Raw genomic sequence first — 21062 nt, forward strand, 5'->3', positions numbered from 1 at the left:
CTCAGCATTACAGTGCTGCTGCATTCACAAACAGGCATGTTTCCTGTTTTCATTCCTCCCTCCATCCTCTCGCTGTTTACTCCACCCTCCGGACAGCACGGTGGCTCGACAAGTCTGAGCAGTAGCCCTGTTGCCGCCCGCCCCCGTTATTTGGCACCTGAACCACTGTTGAGTTTAACTAAAATCTCAAGGCAAACTGTGAAAAGGGTCTTGGTTTGGAATAATCTATTCACGGATGGAGTCCGATAGGAGTGTGATGTGCAATTACCAGCACACTTCACAATCTTAAAATGCAAGATGGACAGCAACATCAGATAATGAATGTATTGGAGATGGCATGGGATGGCATGATGATACAATGGTTAGCTCTTTTACCAGAAGGTTACTGGTTTAAATCCCAGTTGTGTCCCAGTCTTTCGTTGTAGCGGTCACATGTTCTCCCCATGTCTAAGTGGGTTTTCTTTAGATACTCCAGCTTCCTCCCACAGACCAAAGAAATGCAGAAATGTTTTGGGCCTATGTTAATTGTAGACTCTAAATTGCGTAGGTGTGAATGTGAATTATTGCTTGTCTCTATATGTTGGTCCTGCGATAGGTTGACAATCTGGACTGGGTGTACCCTGTTAAACTCCATCTGTAGCACAATGCTCTTATTAAACTCATCACCATGTTGGTGAAGGTCTATAAGGTCTATTAAGTTTTTCCTTTAAGGTTTAACTCTTGGTACTTAAAATAATTTAATGCTAAGTGCAGAATATTTCTTTCTATATAAAAAGATTCAGATAAGTAAATATTATTTGATAAAAGTGAGAAGCTAAAACGCTCAGTCTATCAAGTTCCTTCCTAAAATGACTGGGGTCAGATAATCATAGAACTGTAACTTAGATCTACCACAGATTTGATAAATCACTCCACTCCCACACTAAATCATTAGGGTCACACAAGGATACCTCCTCCGTCTCTTTCACCATGAGAATATTTCAATCCAGGAAGAAGAAGTGTTTCTGAATTCACTCTCTCCCCCTTTCATTTCGCTCTGGTTTGGAGGTTTTCCACTGTCATCTTCTCGTGATTGATCGACCACTGGCTGAGGGTTTGTGCCACAGCGAAGACAGAAATATCCAGAAGCGCTGTCTTTGCTCTCCTACTGCCATGGAGTGACCATGATGCGATGACATGCATGTATCTTTAGGACTTACATGATATTGCCCAAGGCATGTGATTGTCATTCCACAAATCGGTCACAGGAGTCACTGACTAGGTTTACATGGACACCAGTAATCTGACTATTGACCTTTTTCTGAATAAGACATTATTTTGATTATGATGTATACATGAGTTGGTTGCTTGCCACAACTGCAGCTGAAACTATGAGTTCTGACTTTCTGCCTGGATGGCGAAAATGTTACGGACCATAGCAGGACCATGCATCAGCTTGTTATAGTTTGAGCATGCGGTGGCGAGAGCGAGCACACCGCAAGAAGTGCTGCAAATAGTGCTGCACAGTGCACACACCAAGTTAGAGATCTCTTTTGGTTCATGGTGAAACTGTGGCAGGACAAATTAAAATACAGCGGGCTGCCACAGTTGATAATCAATGGAAAAGATTGCCATTCTACCTTCTATCCTTTTGGGTGTTTTCTTTCTAATTTAGCAAAAGTTTCAACTCCTCATTATTTTCTAATATTTTTTACACTTGAACCCAAGACATGAGTCATCAAGTAGTTGGGAACTGCTGTACATATCGATGTCTGTGAGAACTCCAATAGGATGTTAAAATGTGATAATGAGGTATACATATGCAAACATGGATTCATAATGTGAGTAAGGGCATAATACTCCATTGGTAGTAATTTGATTATTGCTTATTCTGAGAATGACCTTATTTGGGTGAAGATGATCAGAACATTTACATGTCAGTGTCTTATCCAGACTATTGTCTCAATCGGGGTTAATATCAGAACATTGTTGTCCATGTAAGCGTGTCCTCTGAAAAGCGAGGCAGAGGAGGGGGAAGTGAGCCAGTGGGTGAAGGCTGTGTCACTTAGCAGGCAGACGATGCTTCTTCTCTCCCTGTGCTCGACGCTGGCCCTTCAGTGGACACAGCCAGGCTACGATCAGCATATCAATGTCCCCCTTTCCACAGAGCAGCCGATTGGGGCTTGCCAGGCCTGACTTAACATGCTTTCAACACTATCAATAACACTTTGTTCGAAAGCAAAGCTGCAGGGGGTGGAAAAAGATGTTCCTGTAAATACCAAGATACAAAGAGGAGTTTTGTGTTGGGCAGTATTGATTGGTTATTTATGATTACTGCGTACCTTAAAAAGAGGGAAGGGTGAACAGAAAGCATGGCAGAGCAAAGATCTCAGAGGACACAGTGACACAGGTTTCTGTTGAAGTCTAAGGAGGAGTCCTACCTCTACTTTTTATCTCCATCATCACTCACTCCTCAACTCTGATTCAACTTCATTTCACTTCATCGGCTGGTGTGGCGTGGCCGCACTACAAGAAGCTAATGGGCTGTTGATGCCAGCGAGTCACCTCAGTTAATGCCAGTGCTCGGCAGCTGGCAGCTCTTATTCAACCCAAACACAAAGTACAAAGTCTCACTGTGGCCTAAATGGGTCATCCTCATGTGGGAACCAGTCACACTGGGCGTTTCTCAATCATCTCTTTAGTTATGTGGACGTAAGACACAAACATGTGAAAGTGATGACATTGATATTTTTTTTAAATGACATTAACGTCTGCCACCAGCCGATACGAAAAGTCGAAACATTTAAGCCTTGTGATATTTTAACTCCTGTGACCCTTGTACCGATGACAACATGAGATAATGTCAGCATTTGTTGTTACGACATTAACAAATAGGGCAGTGACAGGAAGTGACACAATAGTCACTTCCCCCAGATGTGAACAGACTGTAAAAATACTTACTGAGGTTGATTTTGAAATTTCTTTCTCAAAGTTAAGAGAAAAAACTATTATTTCGGTATGAATACATAATACTTATACTGAGAGACTCGAGCTGTAGTTGTATGTGCTACCAATGGAAATGGAGCTCAAATGATGAATAGATTGAAGTCATATTTTTGTGCAAATGCATTTAACTGCAAAAATACATCATGCTAAGTGTTTAAATGTCTTCTAAACAACTATAAATGAAAAAATGAACTTTAAATGAGATTTAACAATAAGATATTAAGTTTTATTGGTTTATGGGAACAAATGATGACCTAAAGAGATATAACTTTTTCTTTCTTGGTATTTTCAAACATCATATCTCTAAAATCACAACCTAAACTAAAAAGTTATGTAAGTCAATGAAATGATAAAAATAATGAAATTCTCTTGTAAATGAAAGAAATACAGAAAGTGCAAATTAAATAATCAAAGTAAAGTGAATATCTCTCTCTGTCTCACAGCTGTTCACAAGTCCTCTGGAATAATCTGAACTTCCTTCTGTTTATTTTGTATACAGGCAGTTTGAAATACAGTCATTAGCTCATTGAAAATCTTGATTTTTTGACTATTGAGCTGGGCAAGAGATCTGTTTTCACAATAAATTTCAAACTGAGGTCAACATCTTGTCCTTTTCAATGCATCCTGCACTGTAACAGTGTTCATGTAGAGATAAGACTGCAGGGAGTACTGCAGAGGCCTGACAGGAATTTCCCTGGATGAAAACTGGGTCCAATTATCAGTCCACTCACTTGTGATTTGTGCTGACGAGCCCAGAGCCAAGTTTATTCACAGGGAGGAAATAACTTCTTAGAAAGCAGATGCTCAGATTTTAACCCGGTGACCTTTTGCTTTCTGCTCTCGGTCAGAGGAAACAGACTTATTTCAGCTCACTGCTGCACAGTGAGGACAGAACAGTGTGAACCCGGCTGTGTTTGACCTTTACAGTACTGACGCACACACACTCACGGCTTGTGTAGCTGATCCAACAGGACAGGTGTTGGACTTGTAGCTCCAAAACTCGTGTGTAGCCAATTCTGTGCCTGTTAAATCTCAGGCGTGGCGGCTCGGTCTGCCCTCCGTCTTTTACGACACGTTGTGGTGTCTCCTCCTCGTATTCGGCAGCGTTACATACTGTACGTGAGCACAGATGGGTTTGACGAGAGGGAATTCAGAGTCTGAGATGTCGAAACAGCAGCCAGCTCCACATTCCTCCTGCTCCTCACACTCCCTCAGCTTTAGGGAATTACTTCAACTGAATTTCTCTCTTTAAGTTAGATGTTTTTTTTTTTATAAAGACAATACTTGTGTTTGACAAGCTGAAGCTGAAATGTGATGGGGATCACACAGTTGGGCTATAGAAGACAGGATCTGAATTTTGAAGTCAATTCTTTTTCTCTAATCCCATATTTGCTTTGAGTTTTGAGCTTTTATTCTTGAGTGATTTTCCTACATGTTCGACTTCAAACTAGTCTGTGACACGGTGTAGCATATTTGTTTGTTTGCTCTAAGGACACTGCAGATGTTGCCTTTACTTATAATTTTAGCAGACTCTGTTGCCTCCTCCCTCCGTTCCTTCTCTTCTTCCTCCTCTTCCTCTTCCTCCTCCTCCTGACGGTGAACTTCCAGTCCTGACAGCTCACATACTGGAAGAGGAGGAGCCGACTCGGGACATCTGTGGGAAGTGAGATTATGAAACAGGCCTCCCGTCCTCTGCTGACCTCACGCTCACAGTTCATGATACCGTGCAGGAAAATATAAGACAAAATGCGTGTTTGTTTTTAAGTGTCGTTATTATTTTAAGTTTGGTGTTTCAGGCTCAGTTTCTGAGTTTAGGGGGTGTGATAATCATGATAATCATGGTGTGATTTTCCTCTCGTGTGATATGATTTGTCAGCCAGCAGTTACAGAAACACCTCGTTTTGAAAACCATCTGAATTGGCTTGATATGTGAAACAATGCAAATCTGGAAATTAAAGCAGGAACACAGTGTTCATAAGTATTTCATAATGCAGCTGTCCTAACATGTCCTTGATGGGACATAAAGAAAAAGTTGAATACCACTGACTGTGGTGATCCCCCAACTTTTCCCGCAACTGAGATCAACAGTTTTGGTTTGGAGAAAAACATCTTGGCATCTATTGCATGGACTACCGTAACATTAGGTACAGACTGGTTGTCCCCAGAGGATACATCCAGATCATTTTTAATGATCCTTTAATCTCCACTGCTTTTACACATCAAAGTATGTTTACAGATCTTGAGATAAATAAGCTAAAGTTATGTCACTATGGCTCAGGAGGTAAAGACGAGACACTGAATCCCCATGTGATTGAATGTGACTTACAGTTCAAAGCATTTGATTGGTCGATAAGACCATTTACCTTTCATAAGACTTAACTACTTATTTTACTATAAATATGAAAAGGAAAATCATCTTGTGGTAAGAAATAAGGGAACTCACCAGACAAAACAACAAAACATATAGCACAAGAAGATGGTAGTCATCCATGAAGCTGCCTGATTATAGTGTTTTCTTGCATTTTGATTGGTCTACACACCAACAGGTGTCTTGAATAGAGGAGTGAGGACAAGGCTATGTCCGGTATTTACTGGCTAACGCCTGTTAGCTGCCTAGCTGCTGCTACGTCAGTGGTTTGGAACAGTTGAATGTGATTATTATTTCCACCTACATCGTTGTTTTATGTGGAACGACAAAGCAGTTCCATTTACGTTTCAAAACTGTCCCAGTGCGTTCCTCATCACCCTGACTTTGTTGTCGGATCTGATCACAAAATTGCGGGAATTTACACCTGTACTTTAATGTTGTCGAGCTCTATCAGATCATCAAAAACACATTTTAGTGCAGGTGTAAATGGCTCTGAATATTTACCTTTTTCCATGAACGTATCATTGTCTTTTCCTCCTCCTCTCTCATTTGAATTGGTGGCTGTATTGTGCAGGTGGGACATGTAAAGAGAGATGTGATGGCACACACGTCTCAGACAGCTGTTTGCCTCTGAGGCTGTCGAGCTCCTAAAAAGCAGCTCAGGCCTCTCAGGCGCTGCCTTGAATACCAACTCTGCAGAAAATGGGTCAATCACCCTTTACTAAAAACTGCTGCTTCTCATTCCCCAGGTGGTTATACAAGGTGTGCGCGTGTGTGAGCGTGTGTGCATGCTTGTCTGTGTTCAAATGGAACACTTTACACATGAACGTTTTTTCTGCAATCGATGAGAAAAAAACGCTGTGTGCTGATTTGTGTTCTCCGTTTCTCTCATCTGTTCTCCTCTTCCTCTTTTCCTCTTCACAGGCTGTCAGCATCAATAAGGCCATCAACACACAGGAGGTCGCTGTCAAAGAGAAACATGCCAGGAATATCCTCTTTGTGTGTGTGTGTGTGTGTGTGTGTGTGTGTGTGTGTGTGTGTGTGTGTGTGTGTGTGTGTGTGTGTGTGTGTGTGTGTGTGTGGTTGTGTGTGGTTGTGTGTTTCCTCTGTGGCTGTAGGGTTATGTTAGTGCAAGGTCAAAACAACAAACTTGTTGTAACCCCGTGCCTCTGCTGCAGAGCTAATTTAGTCATGTGTGGAACAGACAGCTTTTGTGAGATATAAAATTCTAGAAATGGAGCTATTAAAACTTATATTAAAGGTTCAGTGTGTAAGATTTAGGTGAAAGGGATCTATTGGCAGAAATTGAATATAAAATAATCCTATATGTTCTCACTAGTGTGTGATCATCTAAATTGTACGAATTGTTGTTTTCTTTAAACTAGAATGAGCCCTTTATATTTAAATACTTTATATTTACATCTGGAGCGGGTCCTCTTTACGGAGGCCGCCATGTTTTTTTTACAGTAGCCCAGAATGGACAAACTGAACCACTTTTGACTTTTTATGACAACTGAAGCCACCCCATGTTTGGAAGAGAAGGGTGAGCAGTATTCAGCTGCAACATGCCACTTCACCACTAGGAAAGCAGTAAGAAGAGTATGTAGTAATAACTAGTAACTAGTAAGTAGTGATCATGGTGTGGAGCTGTTTTATCGAGTTCCCGTATTTTTTTCAGTCACAGCTGTCAATCAAGACTTTTCGTCCTGTTTTTACAGCATCAAATAACTAATTAAAACCAAAATTACAAGAAAAATTAACACTTTAACAAACATCAGTGTGAAAAGAACTACCTTACATGTCCGAAACCATCTACTGAGAAAAATGTATTTGAGATGTACTTTGATATTCTACTGTCTACTTAAATGGTGGAGACAAGATCTATGACCTATACTGCAGCCAGCCACTAGGGAGCCATCAAGATGATTTGGCCTCACAGAAAGGTCCGAGGCGGTAAAAAAAAGAAGTAAAAATTAGATTTAATGTAATATCGGCCACGATCCAGACTAACACCACAGAACAATGTCGTGCACTTTGACCCTTTGATCCTTGACTGCCGCTCTCACCCTGCATCTTGGGGACCCATCATGAAAAAGGCGCCCACACATTCTGGGCAGCCATCAACCGGCTCCCTCTCTCCAGCAACGCGGTGCTCTGCTGGAAGTTCTGCCACGTCTTCCACAAGCTGCTGCGAGACGGACATCCAAACGTACGTAACGACGGCAAAACCAGAAAACAGAATCATCATCTAGTCAAATATACTTCATCGGATCTATTTAGTTTTTCTAATTCTTCTCCCCTGCGCTCTGTGTCTGCTGTCGTCCCTGCAGGTGATTAAGGACTCCATGAGGAACAAGGCTGATTTAACAGATATGAGCAGGATGTGGGTAAGAACACACAGATTTTGATATTCATCTAGTGACATCGCAGCATGAAGCTTCAGTCTGAGGAATACGACCTTCTGCCTCTCCGCTGGGGCAACATTTAGTCAAGTGGGCTATTTTTAATATTACCTGTCCTGCTCACTGATATTCATCTCAACCCCCGCATGAGTACTATTTTTAAATCGTCTACCTCAGTGATGATCAAAGCTAAAATCACCTTCTGTTTTTCAGTGAACCTGTTACTTTTAGTCAGAACCTGAGAAAGTTTTTTTTTTTAATACACAGAGCTACATTGACTGTTACACCGCTAGAAATAGAGGAGAGTTTTTCTCAATTGAGCGATCACTCAGCTCATGGATTATATTTACTGTTTTGATTAGCAGCAGTGACTCGGGCGGAAGCCTCGATGCTCCTTTTTTTTCATGACTCAGTTTTTGCTAATGTCAAGAGGCAGGAGGATACAGGAAGTTTGGTCCCTTTGACGGAGGCTACGGCCTCTTTCCTGTGTGTCATCTCCTCCCAGGCTCGAGAGAAAAAAAGGAAGTGAGAGGCAATTGGCCGAATATTTGGGGATGTTCAACTTTGTTCACACTCTCAGAATGATTGTTTTCACACCGTATCTATTGCCTGTGCAGTAAGAGAGTGTTCCTTGGCTGCAAATAGCCAATCACTTTCTTCCCTGCAAGGGAGGAGGAAATACTTTTTTCTGGCTTTGATCACGTCTCTCCTCATCTTTCTCTTAACGTCTCTCTGTCGCCCTCTCCTCCCCCAGGGTCACCTGAGCGAAGGCTACGGGAAGCTCTGCAGCATCTACCTCAAACTGCTCATCACCAAAATGGAGTTTCACATCAAAGTGAGTCGGCGGCCCAGCTTATAAAACCCAGCGCCAGTCTCCCTCCCTCGCCACTCATTATCTTTGTCTCAGACGCTCCTTTTAGTGCCAGCGGGTCTCTTTGGGGGGGGGGGGGGTTCATAGAGAATTCTGGCTTTTACACTAATGGCCTCTCAAGAATCTGTAATATGGCCTTTTTATGAGACAGCTGAGCACAGTGGCTCGGGGACCAGTGTTGATGCGATCACAGGACGATGTGGTTAGTTATTGCTGGAAGGTAATTCCTACCCCGAGGGTAGGGCGCAACTGGAGAATCTCCAAAGTGAAATGTGACACTTGTGGAGTATTAACCCTCTGATCTACTTATATTTCACATCTCTGTTGTCAGTATTTGCCAAATTTGTTGCAATATATTCTTACATATCACCATCCAGTTTGATCCGTAGGCTCTGTACATCAAATAAAACACCTCCTGAGCTCACAGGGACAGAAATAATAAAAACTCTTTCATTACACACTTCATTAAGGTCAGTTAATCAACAATCGGCTTCTGTCGTCTGTGGTATATATTATCTTTAAACCTGCAAAGAAATCTAAAAAGAGCACGTACCTCCGCCCAAGGCCCAACAGTACCTTTTATGAAAACACATTTAAATTCACAAGATCCAGATTTATATATAGATCCACAACAAATTGCATCAAGGTCATCGAGATGCATGAATTATATACCATATACCATGTTTGTTGACGGCTGTAAAAAACCCTAAATAATCCACTGTCTTCTACCTGTGCAGAGAAGTAGCTGTAGAGCTGAGCTGTGTGAGAAATGATGTTAAAGCCTCCTCTCGTGTCTCTTCCCTTTCAGAACCCTCGTTTCCCTGGCAACCTGCAGATGTCAAACAGACAGCTTGACGAGGCGGGAGAGAACGACGTGAACAACTTGTGAGTGTGGCGAGCTGCTGCTGGTATTGTTAAGGAGAATGGGACAGAAGGTGACTCAGACAGTGAGAACACAGGAAGGAACTCTGTATTGTTATAAAACTAATGTTTAGAGAAAGACTTTAGATTAGAGATTTGATCAAACTTTAATCTGCCTGAGCTGTTCTGATGTGCACCAACAAGAAACAGGAGAAAACTCATCTGAGAATGATTAACAGAAAAAAACTGCATAAACAAGACAATGTTTGTGTGTGTATTTGTACTTATATTTTTGTGACGACCATTTTCAGCCTAGACCTTACAGATTGAGGACATTTTCAGAAAGTGAGGACATTTTGTCTGGTCCTCACTTTCTGTCCCACTTTCAAAAGGCTGTTTGAGGGTGAAGACTTGATTTTAGGGTTGGGTTCAGGTTTAAGATTGGGTTATGGTTAGGTTTAGGTTAGGCATTTAGTTTTGATGGTTAAGGTTAGGGAATGCATTATGCCAATGAGTGTCCTCATTACGGTCAACTAATGTCCTCTGAAGTCACTGAGACACAACTGTGTTTGTTTGTGTATGTGTGTATGTGTGTTTTACTAATAGCATCATAAAAGTGTAATCTCTCTGTCTCTCTCTAGCTTTCAGTTGACCGTAGAGATGTTTGACTACCTGGAGTGTGAGCTCAACCTTTTCCTCAGTGGTAAGTTATTCATGTCTGCGGCAGACCAGTGACGATGTACAGACACACACCCACACACATGTTCACACCATTGACAGAGCGGCAGCCACAGTCTGAGCTGTTTCCCACAGAGACAAACACCGTGACAGACGGATGTGGACTGATGTTATCATCAGTACCATCACAGCTCCTCCTCGTCTGAGTGCTGCGAGCCTGTGAGTGGTCACACACTGTCCTCTCCCCTGTTGTTGTCTGGGTGAGTCATTGCGGGTTAATGTCTCTTAAAGTACGCCTGAAGCTAAAAATAGACGGCTAGGATGTGACCCAGGAGCTCAGAAGAAAAGCTGTAAATGCTGCACACACCCCTTTAAAAAAGGAAGGGGCAGGAAATTGCATTGTGGACTCTATTTATCATGCCCTTCATTCTGCCTCCTAATGATGATATTATCTCTCCCTCCTCCTCCTTCTTTCCTCTTTCTAGAGAAATGGAGATACTGACCAAAGTTGTATCTCTGCATTTGTGTCCAGGACAAAATAAGCAACTTTTACTCCATGTATCCCGAGTTTAATATTTTCTATGACCAATTTTTGACTTCATACCCCCAAAAAAATCCACTGCACATGGGTCTGTTAAATCACACCCTTCTCAAGGCTGCTGTCAGCTTCCTCCCCCGGTCTGGGGTATTTTAAAAGCATCACGTCATCTGAGAGTAAAGATTCCAGGCCTGAGGTGTGACTGTGTGTTCATGTGTGTGTGTCTGTGTGTGTTAAGCTGTGCAGGAAACCACACCTCTGCAGCGCACACACAGGCTCTGGCTCTGGAGATGCTGTGAGGCAGCAAAGCAGGGAAATGAAAGCGGGGTGTAACGATGGAGGCAGAGTCGCTAACAAGCGTGTTAGTGTTTCACGTTGCTGCTCCATTTTTTTCCGCCTACACATAAACCTGCCTTTTGAGCTGTGTGTTGCTTTCACATACTTCATTAGTCAGGTCTAGTTGCCCGATGCAGGGAAGTGATCAGAGAGCAGCTCAAGCTGATTGATTAATGAAAAAGTTGGGATTGATGAGCCTCATGCATGAATATCTCTTTGACCTCGTTCGGACCTGGTATTAACACCTGTCCTGAGTGATCCAATCACATGTGGTCAATCACAATGCGTTTTGAATACGTCCAGAGATCCGATCGCTCAGACCACCAAACGTGGTCCAAGTGATCGGATCTCAGGACGCATGTGACCACGTCCTGGGTCATATATAATGGACCGCTTCTCAACTAACGTCCTCTCTGACCCGCTGTAGTTTCACAATGAGTCAAATACATTTTTACGCTTCACACACTCACACACGCACACACAAACACACTTCCATCGGACACATCTCTATACTCAGAGTGGGTAGAACTTTGAACTGTCCACTTGTGATTAAATCTCTCAGGATGGATGTTAACACCAGGTGTGAACAGGGCCTTTGTGTTTGCATCAATAATCCCTGATATGTGTATGTGTGGGAGTACGGCAGCTCCTGCTGTGTTTATAACTGTACCTGACCATCTCACACGAGTCTGTATGTGTAGATATAGATCATGTGAATACATCTATTGATCTGCCCTGTGTGTGTGTGTCTCTCTCTCTCTCTCTCTCTCTCTCTCTCTCTCTCTCTCTCTCTCTCTCTCTCTCTCTCTCTCTCTCTCTCTCTCTCTCTCTCTCTCTCTCTCCTTTCCCAGTGTTCAGCTCTCTTGACATGTCCCGATCGGTGTCGGTGACGGCAGCAGGTCAGTGTCGCCTGGCTCCCCTCATCCAAGTCATCCTGGACTCCAGCCACCTGTATGACTACACCGTGAAGCTGCTGTTTAAGCTGCACTCTTGTGAGTCTCTCACACACACACACACACACACACACACACACACACACACACACACACACCAATCAATTTGACTCAAGGATGAACTAATAAGATTTATTAGGTAGTTGAATTAGCTTTCTCTTTGACATATTCATGTATAAATACCACAATATATATATATAAGCAGTTTGCAGGGCCGAGGACTGATGTGTTTGTGTTTGTGTTCACCTCCAGGCCTTCCAGCAGACACTCTCCAGGGCCACAGAGATCGCTTCCAGGAACAGTTTAAAAAGTAAGACGTTCACACACACACACACACACACACACACACACACACACACACACACACACACACACACACACACACACAGTCAGTCACAGCACTGTGCTCTCTGACCGAGTGTGACCCAGCAGACTGAGCTCTTAGCACCATGTTTAATGAATTTTCAATGTTAAACGTCTTCTGCTCCCTCTGCCCTCTCTCTGATTCTCTCACCACTCCTCTTTTTCTTCTCCTCTCTCTCTCTCTCTCTCTCTCTCTCTCTCTCTCTCTCTCTCTCTCTCTCTCTCTCTGTTCCAGGTTAAAGAGTCTGTTCTATCGCTCCAGTAACTTGCAGTATTTCAAGAGGCTGATTCAGATCCCACAGTTGCCTGAGGTGAGGACGGCCGTCACTAATTCTCACATTTAACCTCACCTAAGCCCAGAGTCGACCCATGACAGAAACATTATGTCAGGTTTCTGTTTTACAATTGAAATCATTTCTTAACAAAATGCTCTGATGGTTTTTCTTTAAACACAGGTCATTTACAAAGTCTTCATTCTTCAAGGGTAATTTAGCTGTAAAACAGAAGTATAAAGGGACACTGAGCATTTGAACAACATATCAGTATACATGTTCATGTTTGCTGATATGAAAACTCATATTTTACAGAATAAAAATTACAGAAAAGATTTATATTTATTTATAGTTATTTATACTAAAGTTTATGGTTAAACTGTAAATTATCAGGTCTATTACATTTAGTATATAGTATATATCAGCCGATATATCGTTAATATATTCTAATATCAGCATCAACCCCCAAAAATCCAAACTGTAGATTTCCAGTTTTAATCCCTGTCAAACATATGCAGCATATATTGACATAATTAAATAATCTAAATTGGATAATTAAATGCAACAGCTTTTTTGTTGTTCACAATGGATACAGTAAAACATTTGACAATACATACTGATCAGACTTCTGCCTTCTGATCCTTGCAGAACCCTCCCAACTTCCTGCGCGCGTCAGCTCTGTCGGAGCACATCAGTCCCGTGGTCGTGATCCCCGCTGAGTCGTCATCCCCCGAGTCGGAGCACATGGTGGAGACGGACGACCTGGTGGACACAGATGTCCCCTCACTGCCGGTAACTACACAAGACGAGTGTCCCTGAATGGTGCCATCTTTAACGCTGTGCATCGCTTCTGAAACTGTCCTCGTCTTACGGAGTGCGACGTGTGATCAATCATCAGAAATGTATTCTCTCCTGAAATTCCCTCAATGAAAACATCAGCTTTGGACACAAACAGGGAAAGAGGATGAGATAAATCAGGAAATAACCTGCTTCACTGAAACTCCCACATGAAACCACTTATTTCTTAGATTATTGGTAAAACTACTCTAAACATCTGGTTTGTATTCGCATGTCATCATGTTTATTATATTGACTTCCAAATAGCTGCATTTTGAAGGGCACTCAGGGAAAAATAACAAATATTTTAGTCTTCTTATGATATTGGATATAATAATCTTATAATGAGATCCATGTTGGATCCACAATCCAGCTGCAGAACACCTGGATCACAGACTGAGCATGAGCACTTTTGGTGTAATGGATATTAAATGTTGTTTTTAGCTGTAAATCCAAACTAGTCCTGCTCTATAGAACTATGATGGATTTAAGTTAATGACTATGTTTCCTAGAAACTGCATAATCAAAGTATGTAAATCAATACCCAAATTATAAGCCAGGCTAACTACTAATTAAAGCTCAACTCCAAAAATGGTACCAGTGTGATTTTTATGACTATATTTAACTTGATTTTCATATGTTTTCCTTTAACATTCTTATTTTAAACCTTCAGGTTGCCGTGGAGACAAAGTTTGACGACTTGTTTGGCACCTCGGCGGCCATAGACCCGTTCAACTTCAACAGTCAGAACGGGATGCGCAAAGACGACAAGTAAGGTTCTCCACAACATCATTTCAAGATTGATCTTTTTTATAAAGATTATTTAACTGCCATGGTGATATGTGAATCTACAAGAAGCAAAATAAGTTAATAAAGGTATTGCACTATAAGTAATTAATAAAGAAATCTAAAACAAAATGTCACATTTGCACCAAAAAATTTAAAGGCCCGGTTCATAATCAGACTCTGGTCACTTAGTACGCCGGTTAGAAAACCCCAAATGCTATTGAATTTATTATCACTAAAATCATTAGCCTCCCTGTGCTCGACCTCTTTAACCCAAATTACAACAAACATTCCCTCATATATGGTCTTAACATTACGTCTGTGTGAACTTTAAAGTGGACACAGACCTATTTTAGGCGTCTTTGTGGAAAATATTCAGACTGAGGACCAGTTAGTTCGTAGTATGTCATGTGCACGCTCTCAAAACATATACACATATATACAATAAGGAATATCTAAAAACGTTTATCTTCTCTAAGTTGGAATGTACAGCACAGATATCTGTGGATATTTTATTTGATCATATTAACTGTAAAACCTGGGTTAAAAAAGACCTAAAAAGTTAGTAAAGAATATGAGCCTATGATGGCAGTCACCATTGATTTATACAGTTTGTCGATTCAGCTGTTTATTTATGTATTGGATCAATTAGAGATATGTTGTTTGTGTCCATCAGAGATCGTCTGATTGAACAGTTGACGAGGGAGATCCAGGCCCTCAAAGACGAGCTGGAGTCTTTCAGAGTGGAGGTGAAGAATCGAAGAACCCTCTTTCCTTTTTACACCTTGTTGCAAATCCTAAAACATCACACAGACTCTGCAGAAGTGAATCATCTTTACTTCTCCCTCTCCTTTCCTTCCATCTCCAGAGCGGTCGGTTGTGTCAGGTGCTGAGGGGGCGTGTCAGCGAGCTGGAGGCGGAGCTGGCCGAGCAGAGCCACCTGAGGCTGCAGGCTCTGGGGGAGTGCGAGTTCCTGAAGGCCGAGCTGGACGACCTGAGGAGGGTCAGAGAGGACACGGAGAAGGAGCAGCGAAGCCTGACGGAGATAGAGAGTAAATATCTTGCAGTTAAATAAGCTCTCACTGGTGCTATATTACAGAGGAGCATGTTCCACCATAGACCCTTATACACAACAGGGACATTATTTCAATATCTTTGAGAAAACAAGCACTTCTAACATGCATGGTTTTATATTTTAGCCCCTTATTGTGTGTCTCTTGGATATATGGATCAAAGAATTGCTAAGGTGCTGAAAGGTGTTGACTGTAGATATTAAAAAGTTGTGGCAAACGTGGTTGCTAATCTTATTGTAGTGAGGAAAACCCACTTTGGAAAGGTATATGTGTTTTATCGTGTGCTTGAACACACTTAGAACAGACATAATCCAAATTACTTTCTGTGCAACTAAAATATAAAATCACTAGAGAAATTCTCTGATCAAAATAAGACCAGGAAAGGTAGGAAGGTACCTAAATATCTAATATTTGTCACACGAAAAACTAAATCTGCAATTTCCTCATAGGCTGAAGTCATTCACTGTATGATGATGATGATGATGATGATGCTTCCGCAGCAAATAATCGTGTTTGTCTCTGTCTCACCAGGAAAAGCTCAGGCCAACGAGCAACGCTACACCAAACTGAAGGAGAAGTACACAGAGCTGGTTCAGAGTCATGCAGACCTGTTGAGGAAGGTGAGAAAGATACCTGACTCTCACCTGCTTAATAAAACCTTCAGCTTCCAAGTTAGAGTAAAGGAGACATACTCATATTTAGGTTCATAATTCTAATTTAAGTTATTGCTTGAAATGTTCACATGCTCTAATGTTCAGGAAAATATCTGCATCTGCTTACCTGGCTTTCTTAGGGAGCGTGTCAATTTAGCCACTAGGCGTGCATTATGCAAATGTGACAATGCATTAGGATGCCACATGACCAATTGCCCAGAAGTATCAGCCGGACTACTGATGAGAAACAGGAATTTTTAAACTTTGCAGAAGTAATAAATAAAACACTAGAAAAGGTGAAAAAGCATAATATGTCTCCTTTAAGATCTCTCTTCTTAGACCATCAGATAATTTTGCTTTCTTTCTCTTCATGTCTGCGGCTTTGTGTGTGTGTGTGTACGTGTAGAACGCAGAGGTGACCCGGCAGATGACGGTGGCTCAGACGGCACAGGATGAGGTGGACGTGGTGAGGAAAGAGATGCAGGAGAAGGTGAAAGCAGCTCAGGAGTCTGCAGACATACAGGTGAGGAGGAGAAGAAAGTCCTTATCACTGACAAACGTTAAAAATGATTTACCCCTTTTGCAGCCAAATGATTTTCTGAGGGTCCAACAAAGATGTGGAGAAGGACTCAAACCTTATTATTGTAGGGTGCATGTATACAGAGGTCTGATAGTGAGGAAAATAGGAAGGCACAGATTAGATTTGTGGGGCCCCCTGTGCAGTCTTCTGAAAATTCCTGTGTTCTTATTATCCCTGCTGAAATGTTTTAAATCAGTGTTTTCAACCTGAGCTGACGTGATCTATCTGAAGTGACATCTCCACGTGTCTTTGCTCAGGAGAGGGACCAGCTGGAGCAGCTCCAGGAGCTCCAGAGAGAGCTGGTGTCCAGCCGCACGGAGCTGGACTCCCTGAAGACCACCATGGTTTCTTCACAACAGGTTACTCTCCTCTCACATTTCTTACTCAAGAAAGACTCCACCCACACTACTAGGTTTTCTTTTTAAAACGTGTTGGTACGTTTACGCCTGCCGTCCACACTACTCTGCCATGAGCGCCTAAAACTTTGGAAAGGCTGCTGAACCCGTTTTAGTTTAAAAACAAAAACGTCTGTATTGGTTCTCATCAGTGACAACGCAACTACCTCACATGCTGGGGAAAGCAAAGTATTGCCACCAGTAACAGTTTCACCTCATCGAAGAATCCCTCGTACTCTTCACTCTGTTTATAGTATTTTCTGTATCTAAGCAACCGACTGCTTCCTGTTTACACCAACACACACATTCCCGGTCTATGTGAATGGTATGGAGTGGTCATGTGATGTTACTTATCAGGTGTGTTAGTATGGGCAGAGATTATTACTGACACAGAGCTGAAATGTTTGTGTGGACGGAGATTGTTTTATATGAAAACCTATTGGTGTAGATGTAGCCTACCTCTGCTAACTAAACCCTTTGAAAAGTTACCAAACTCATTTTCAATATTCTGTCCCACTAACAAGAAACTGAAATCAAATGCTTTACCTTAGACCTGGATAATCCTAATGGATTACAGTCTGAATAGAATCTAGTAACAGGATAGCACTCGTTTCCTAGTCATCAGTTATTTGATGATCTCATTTTAAAGCATTAGTCACCACATGAATCAGGCTTACCTGGGATCTGTTTTCAGGATCATTTTTATAACTTCTTTTACATGAGAGTGTGGTCCGAGAGGTAAAGTGGGTCGTCCACTAACCAGAAGGTTGGTGCTTCAATCCCTGGCTCCTTCAGTCTGCGTACCAGAGTCCTTGACTAGATACTAAAGCCCAAATTGCCCGTGACTGTATGAATGGTGTGTGAAAGAAAAAAAGTGCTGCACATAGTAGCACTGTATACGTCTGAATGGGTAAATTTGACCGTAAAGTGCTGCTAGTGGTCTATAAAACTGGAAAAGCTCTATATAAATACCGTTCATTTACCATAACTGAGGAAAGTTAGACACAAGTAATATAATAAGATCTGTATCCAGGGTCAGACTTTTTAAGAATAGGTTTTAACAGATCCTGGATCTTGACTGTGATGGTAAACCACACCCAAGCGTCTATTAGCGAGTGCAGGCTGCAAGCTGAAACGTTCCACCACACTCAAACAACATTTTCCAATGTCAGTCACACAACTGTTTTTGTGCATGTTTTAATCTTCAAACTATCATCCATCCCATCACTCCCTCCATTTCTCTTTTTCTCTCACGCTAAGGATTTATTCTATGCATCTATGAGAAATAACCACAACAAAAAAATATTTTAAAGGGGAAAAATGATAGAAATTAAGTTTAAGAGGCCTGTATTTTCCTCGCTCACACTCACTCACTGATTGATTGTGAACATAGAATGTACATAAGGAGTATGAAGTTGTTGTTTACGTACAGAAAATATTACAAACAAGGAACAACATTGGTGAAAAATAAGATCAGGGACAGTAAGTGTTTACATATTTTGCCGTCATCGCTGGAGGTGGAGTTGTGTCTGATGAGAACCAATCAGGAAGCAAATGCAGGTGATCATCAGTGCGTCATCATTGAAAAAAGGAATTTTAAAATGTAGTGTGGATGTAGCCTTAGTTTGGTACATGTAACATCCATTAACATGGAGGAGGCATGATTTATGAGATACTGCAGCCAGCCACCAGGGGGCGATCCAGGTACTTTGGCTTCATGTTTAGGGAGCTGTGATGTCTCCATCTTCATATTCAGAGTGTGTTTGTGACTGCCTTTGCCCCTCGTTTTTCTCTCCTTTCACAGTTCCCTCTCCTCTCTCTCTATTTTCATATCTACTTCTCATCGACTCTGTCACTTTTCCTGTCCTCCTCCATCCCTCTGAATCTCAATAGCTCATTTTTCACACACACCAGCCCATGTTCTATCGCTCCTGTCTCCAGTGTCCAGCTCTCACCAGCTCCTGTCTCTTAAAAAAAAAAACTTCCTTAACAATTCTCGTTTCTTGTTTTATCTCTCTGCTTCCCCCCCCCCCCCCCCCCCCCCCCCCCGTCTGTGTGGGACCTGCTGGCGTCCAGGCTGTAAGTCTCTCACCTGTTCTTCATGCACACACCTCATGACCAAACTCTGCTTACAACACGATGATCCTAAACAGTCTGAATATTTCATTTCACAAGCCTCGAGTGCACAGAATGTGATGCAACCTCACTCTGTATGGCGTAACTAACGATTGCTGAGTTGTGCAACCACAACTTCCCAGAGTTCCTTTGATTGTAAACCCAACCGTCTCTGGAGACTCTCCGCAAACTGAAATGGAGACAGTATTGTTGTAATCACTGGCTGCAGATAAAATGTTTTCTATTGTGAGGTCAGAGCACTCGCAGCAAAACCACATCCTGGCATGTCCTGACAGCCGCATATTATCCCAACCACGTCCTGCTGTCTGTTCATCGTCCCCCGACACCATCCAAACTCGGTCACGTTCCTCACTTTATCCCTCCATCTTTTATGTCCTCTGTGCAGTCGGGCGAGGTGCTCAGCACGCAGCTGACCGCCCTGCAGTCCGAGAAGGCCGAGCTGGTGCAGTCCCTGTCGAAGGTGGAGGTGGAGCTGGCGGCCCAGGGAGAGGAGCTAGAGCGGATCACGAGCTCGCTGGCGACAGAGAGGGAGAGCGGGGTGAAGACGGCGGAGACCCTGCAGAATCAGCTCAATGAGAAGGTGAAGAATTTGAACTCTTCTCAGATAGAAGTGACAGAACCACTAAGATCCAGTGTGTCCAATTAATAGTTATTTAACACGTAGACCCCTCCAGCGTTTTTAATAAATGATGATGTCGTAGGTTCACCTTCGTCTGTGTGTGTTTGCATCCACAGGAGACCCGGGAGCAGGCGCTGGAGAGTCAGCTGGTCGCAGCTCGCTGGTCCAGTCTGCAGGGAGCTGTGGAGGAGGCGGAGAAGATCATCCAGGACTCGCTGGCTCAGATTCACGACCCGGCACACATCAGCTGCACCAGCTCTGCAGGTCAGGAGCTGTAATTCTACAACAACACAGAACAATGCAGCTCATACGCCCCCGAAGAACACTAATTAGCAGTGTGTGTAGAAAGGTTTGTGTGCATGCTCTCATGTTTGTCTCTTAGCTCCCGCTGTAATGCATCGTGTCTGTTTGTGTTTCTCTGTGCAGATTATCTAGCATCCAGATGTCAGGCCTCTTTAGGGTGCATGGATCGACTCCATTCAGCCAGCGAGGCCTTCACAGCAGACGACACAGGTGAGTTTAGCTTTTTCAGGGACACATTATATTTTATTAAACATTATAAAATAGGTCATAATTAGCTGTTTTAGCTTTTTTTTTTGTGCCTTCTAAGCATATATTTTGCCGAGCAACCACAGATACTAAAACTCACTGGTTGAAGATAGGATGTCACCAAACTCTAATATAAACATAATGATGCTGTCCTGAGCAGGTGCAACCATAGACTGCATATAAAGATGACAGCTCCCCAAAACTGAAGCCAGTAAAGGTCATAAACCCTGCCTCATCCATGTCCGTTGATGGGACATGAACCAAACAAAAAAGGGGTCCAGGGTTTTATATATATATATATATGTGTGTGTGTGTGTGTGTGTGTGTGTGTGTGTGTGTGTGTGTGTGTGTGTGTGTGTGTGTGTGTGTGTGTGTGTGTGTGTGTGTGTGTGTGTGTGTGTGTGTGTGTGTGTGTGTGTGGGTCAGTAAATTCTTACAGATTTCTATTGACTTGTATTCATGTCTACCTAGATGTATCTGAGTTGCTGCGAGTGGTGACCCAGTGTGGCCACCTAGTGGGAGACACCATCGTTCAGGGCAGTGCCACCTCCCACATGGTGCCAGTGGAGCAGGCTGATGGTAAGTTGTGCGTGTGCGCGTGCGTGCGTGCGTGCGCGCATGCGTGCGTGTGTGAGAGAGCTGGAGATGAATAGAGTTTAATCTCCAGTTCTCCTGATATTAATCTGTGGGTGAGTCAGTCTGCTCAGACATGTACATGTTCTGACAGGTCTGTCAGGTCAAGTGATGTAAAACCTTGTGTTAGTCTGAATGTCCTGCTGCAGCATTTGCATCATGCTAAGAAACAGC

At 42.5% G+C, this 21062-nt stretch overlaps 1 protein-coding gene across 3 annotated transcripts in view; it reads left to right on the top strand.

The window, feature by feature from the left end:
* hip1 (huntingtin interacting protein 1) overlaps nt 1–21062 on the top strand; it is a 45470-nt gene that overhangs the window by 14526 nt on the left and 9882 nt on the right. For 2 of the 3 annotated variants that reach the window (XM_034604465.1, XM_034604467.1), the window contains exons 2-22: nt 6278–6341; nt 7420–7562; nt 7684–7740; nt 8510–8590; nt 9435–9511; nt 10129–10190; nt 11891–12031; nt 12245–12302; nt 12591–12666; nt 13276–13419; nt 14138–14235; nt 14927–14999; nt 15119–15302; nt 15855–15943; nt 16383–16499; nt 16814–16915; nt 19028–19030; nt 19473–19667; nt 19823–19970; nt 20133–20219; nt 20727–20834. In XM_034604465.1, coding sequence (XP_034460356.1) covers nt 6278–6341; nt 7420–7562; nt 7684–7740; nt 8510–8590; nt 9435–9511; nt 10129–10190; nt 11891–12031; nt 12245–12302; nt 12591–12666; nt 13276–13419; nt 14138–14235; nt 14927–14999; nt 15119–15302; nt 15855–15943; nt 16383–16499; nt 16814–16915; nt 19028–19030; nt 19473–19667; nt 19823–19970; nt 20133–20219; nt 20727–20834 — 2107 coding nt within the window. The remainder of the gene's footprint in view (nt 1–6277; nt 6342–7419; nt 7563–7683; nt 7741–8509; nt 8591–9434; nt 9512–10128; nt 10191–11890; nt 12032–12244; nt 12303–12590; nt 12667–13275; nt 13420–14137; nt 14236–14926; nt 15000–15118; nt 15303–15854; nt 15944–16382; nt 16500–16813; nt 16916–19027; nt 19031–19472; nt 19668–19822; nt 19971–20132; nt 20220–20726; nt 20835–21062) is intronic. The other variant, XM_034604466.1, reaches the window with a different exon arrangement.

This window comes from Hippoglossus hippoglossus, chromosome 13 (genome assembly GCF_009819705.1).
Source record: "Hippoglossus hippoglossus isolate fHipHip1 chromosome 13, fHipHip1.pri, whole genome shotgun sequence".
NCBI classification, from domain to species: domain Eukaryota; kingdom Metazoa; phylum Chordata; class Actinopteri; order Pleuronectiformes; family Pleuronectidae; genus Hippoglossus; species Hippoglossus hippoglossus.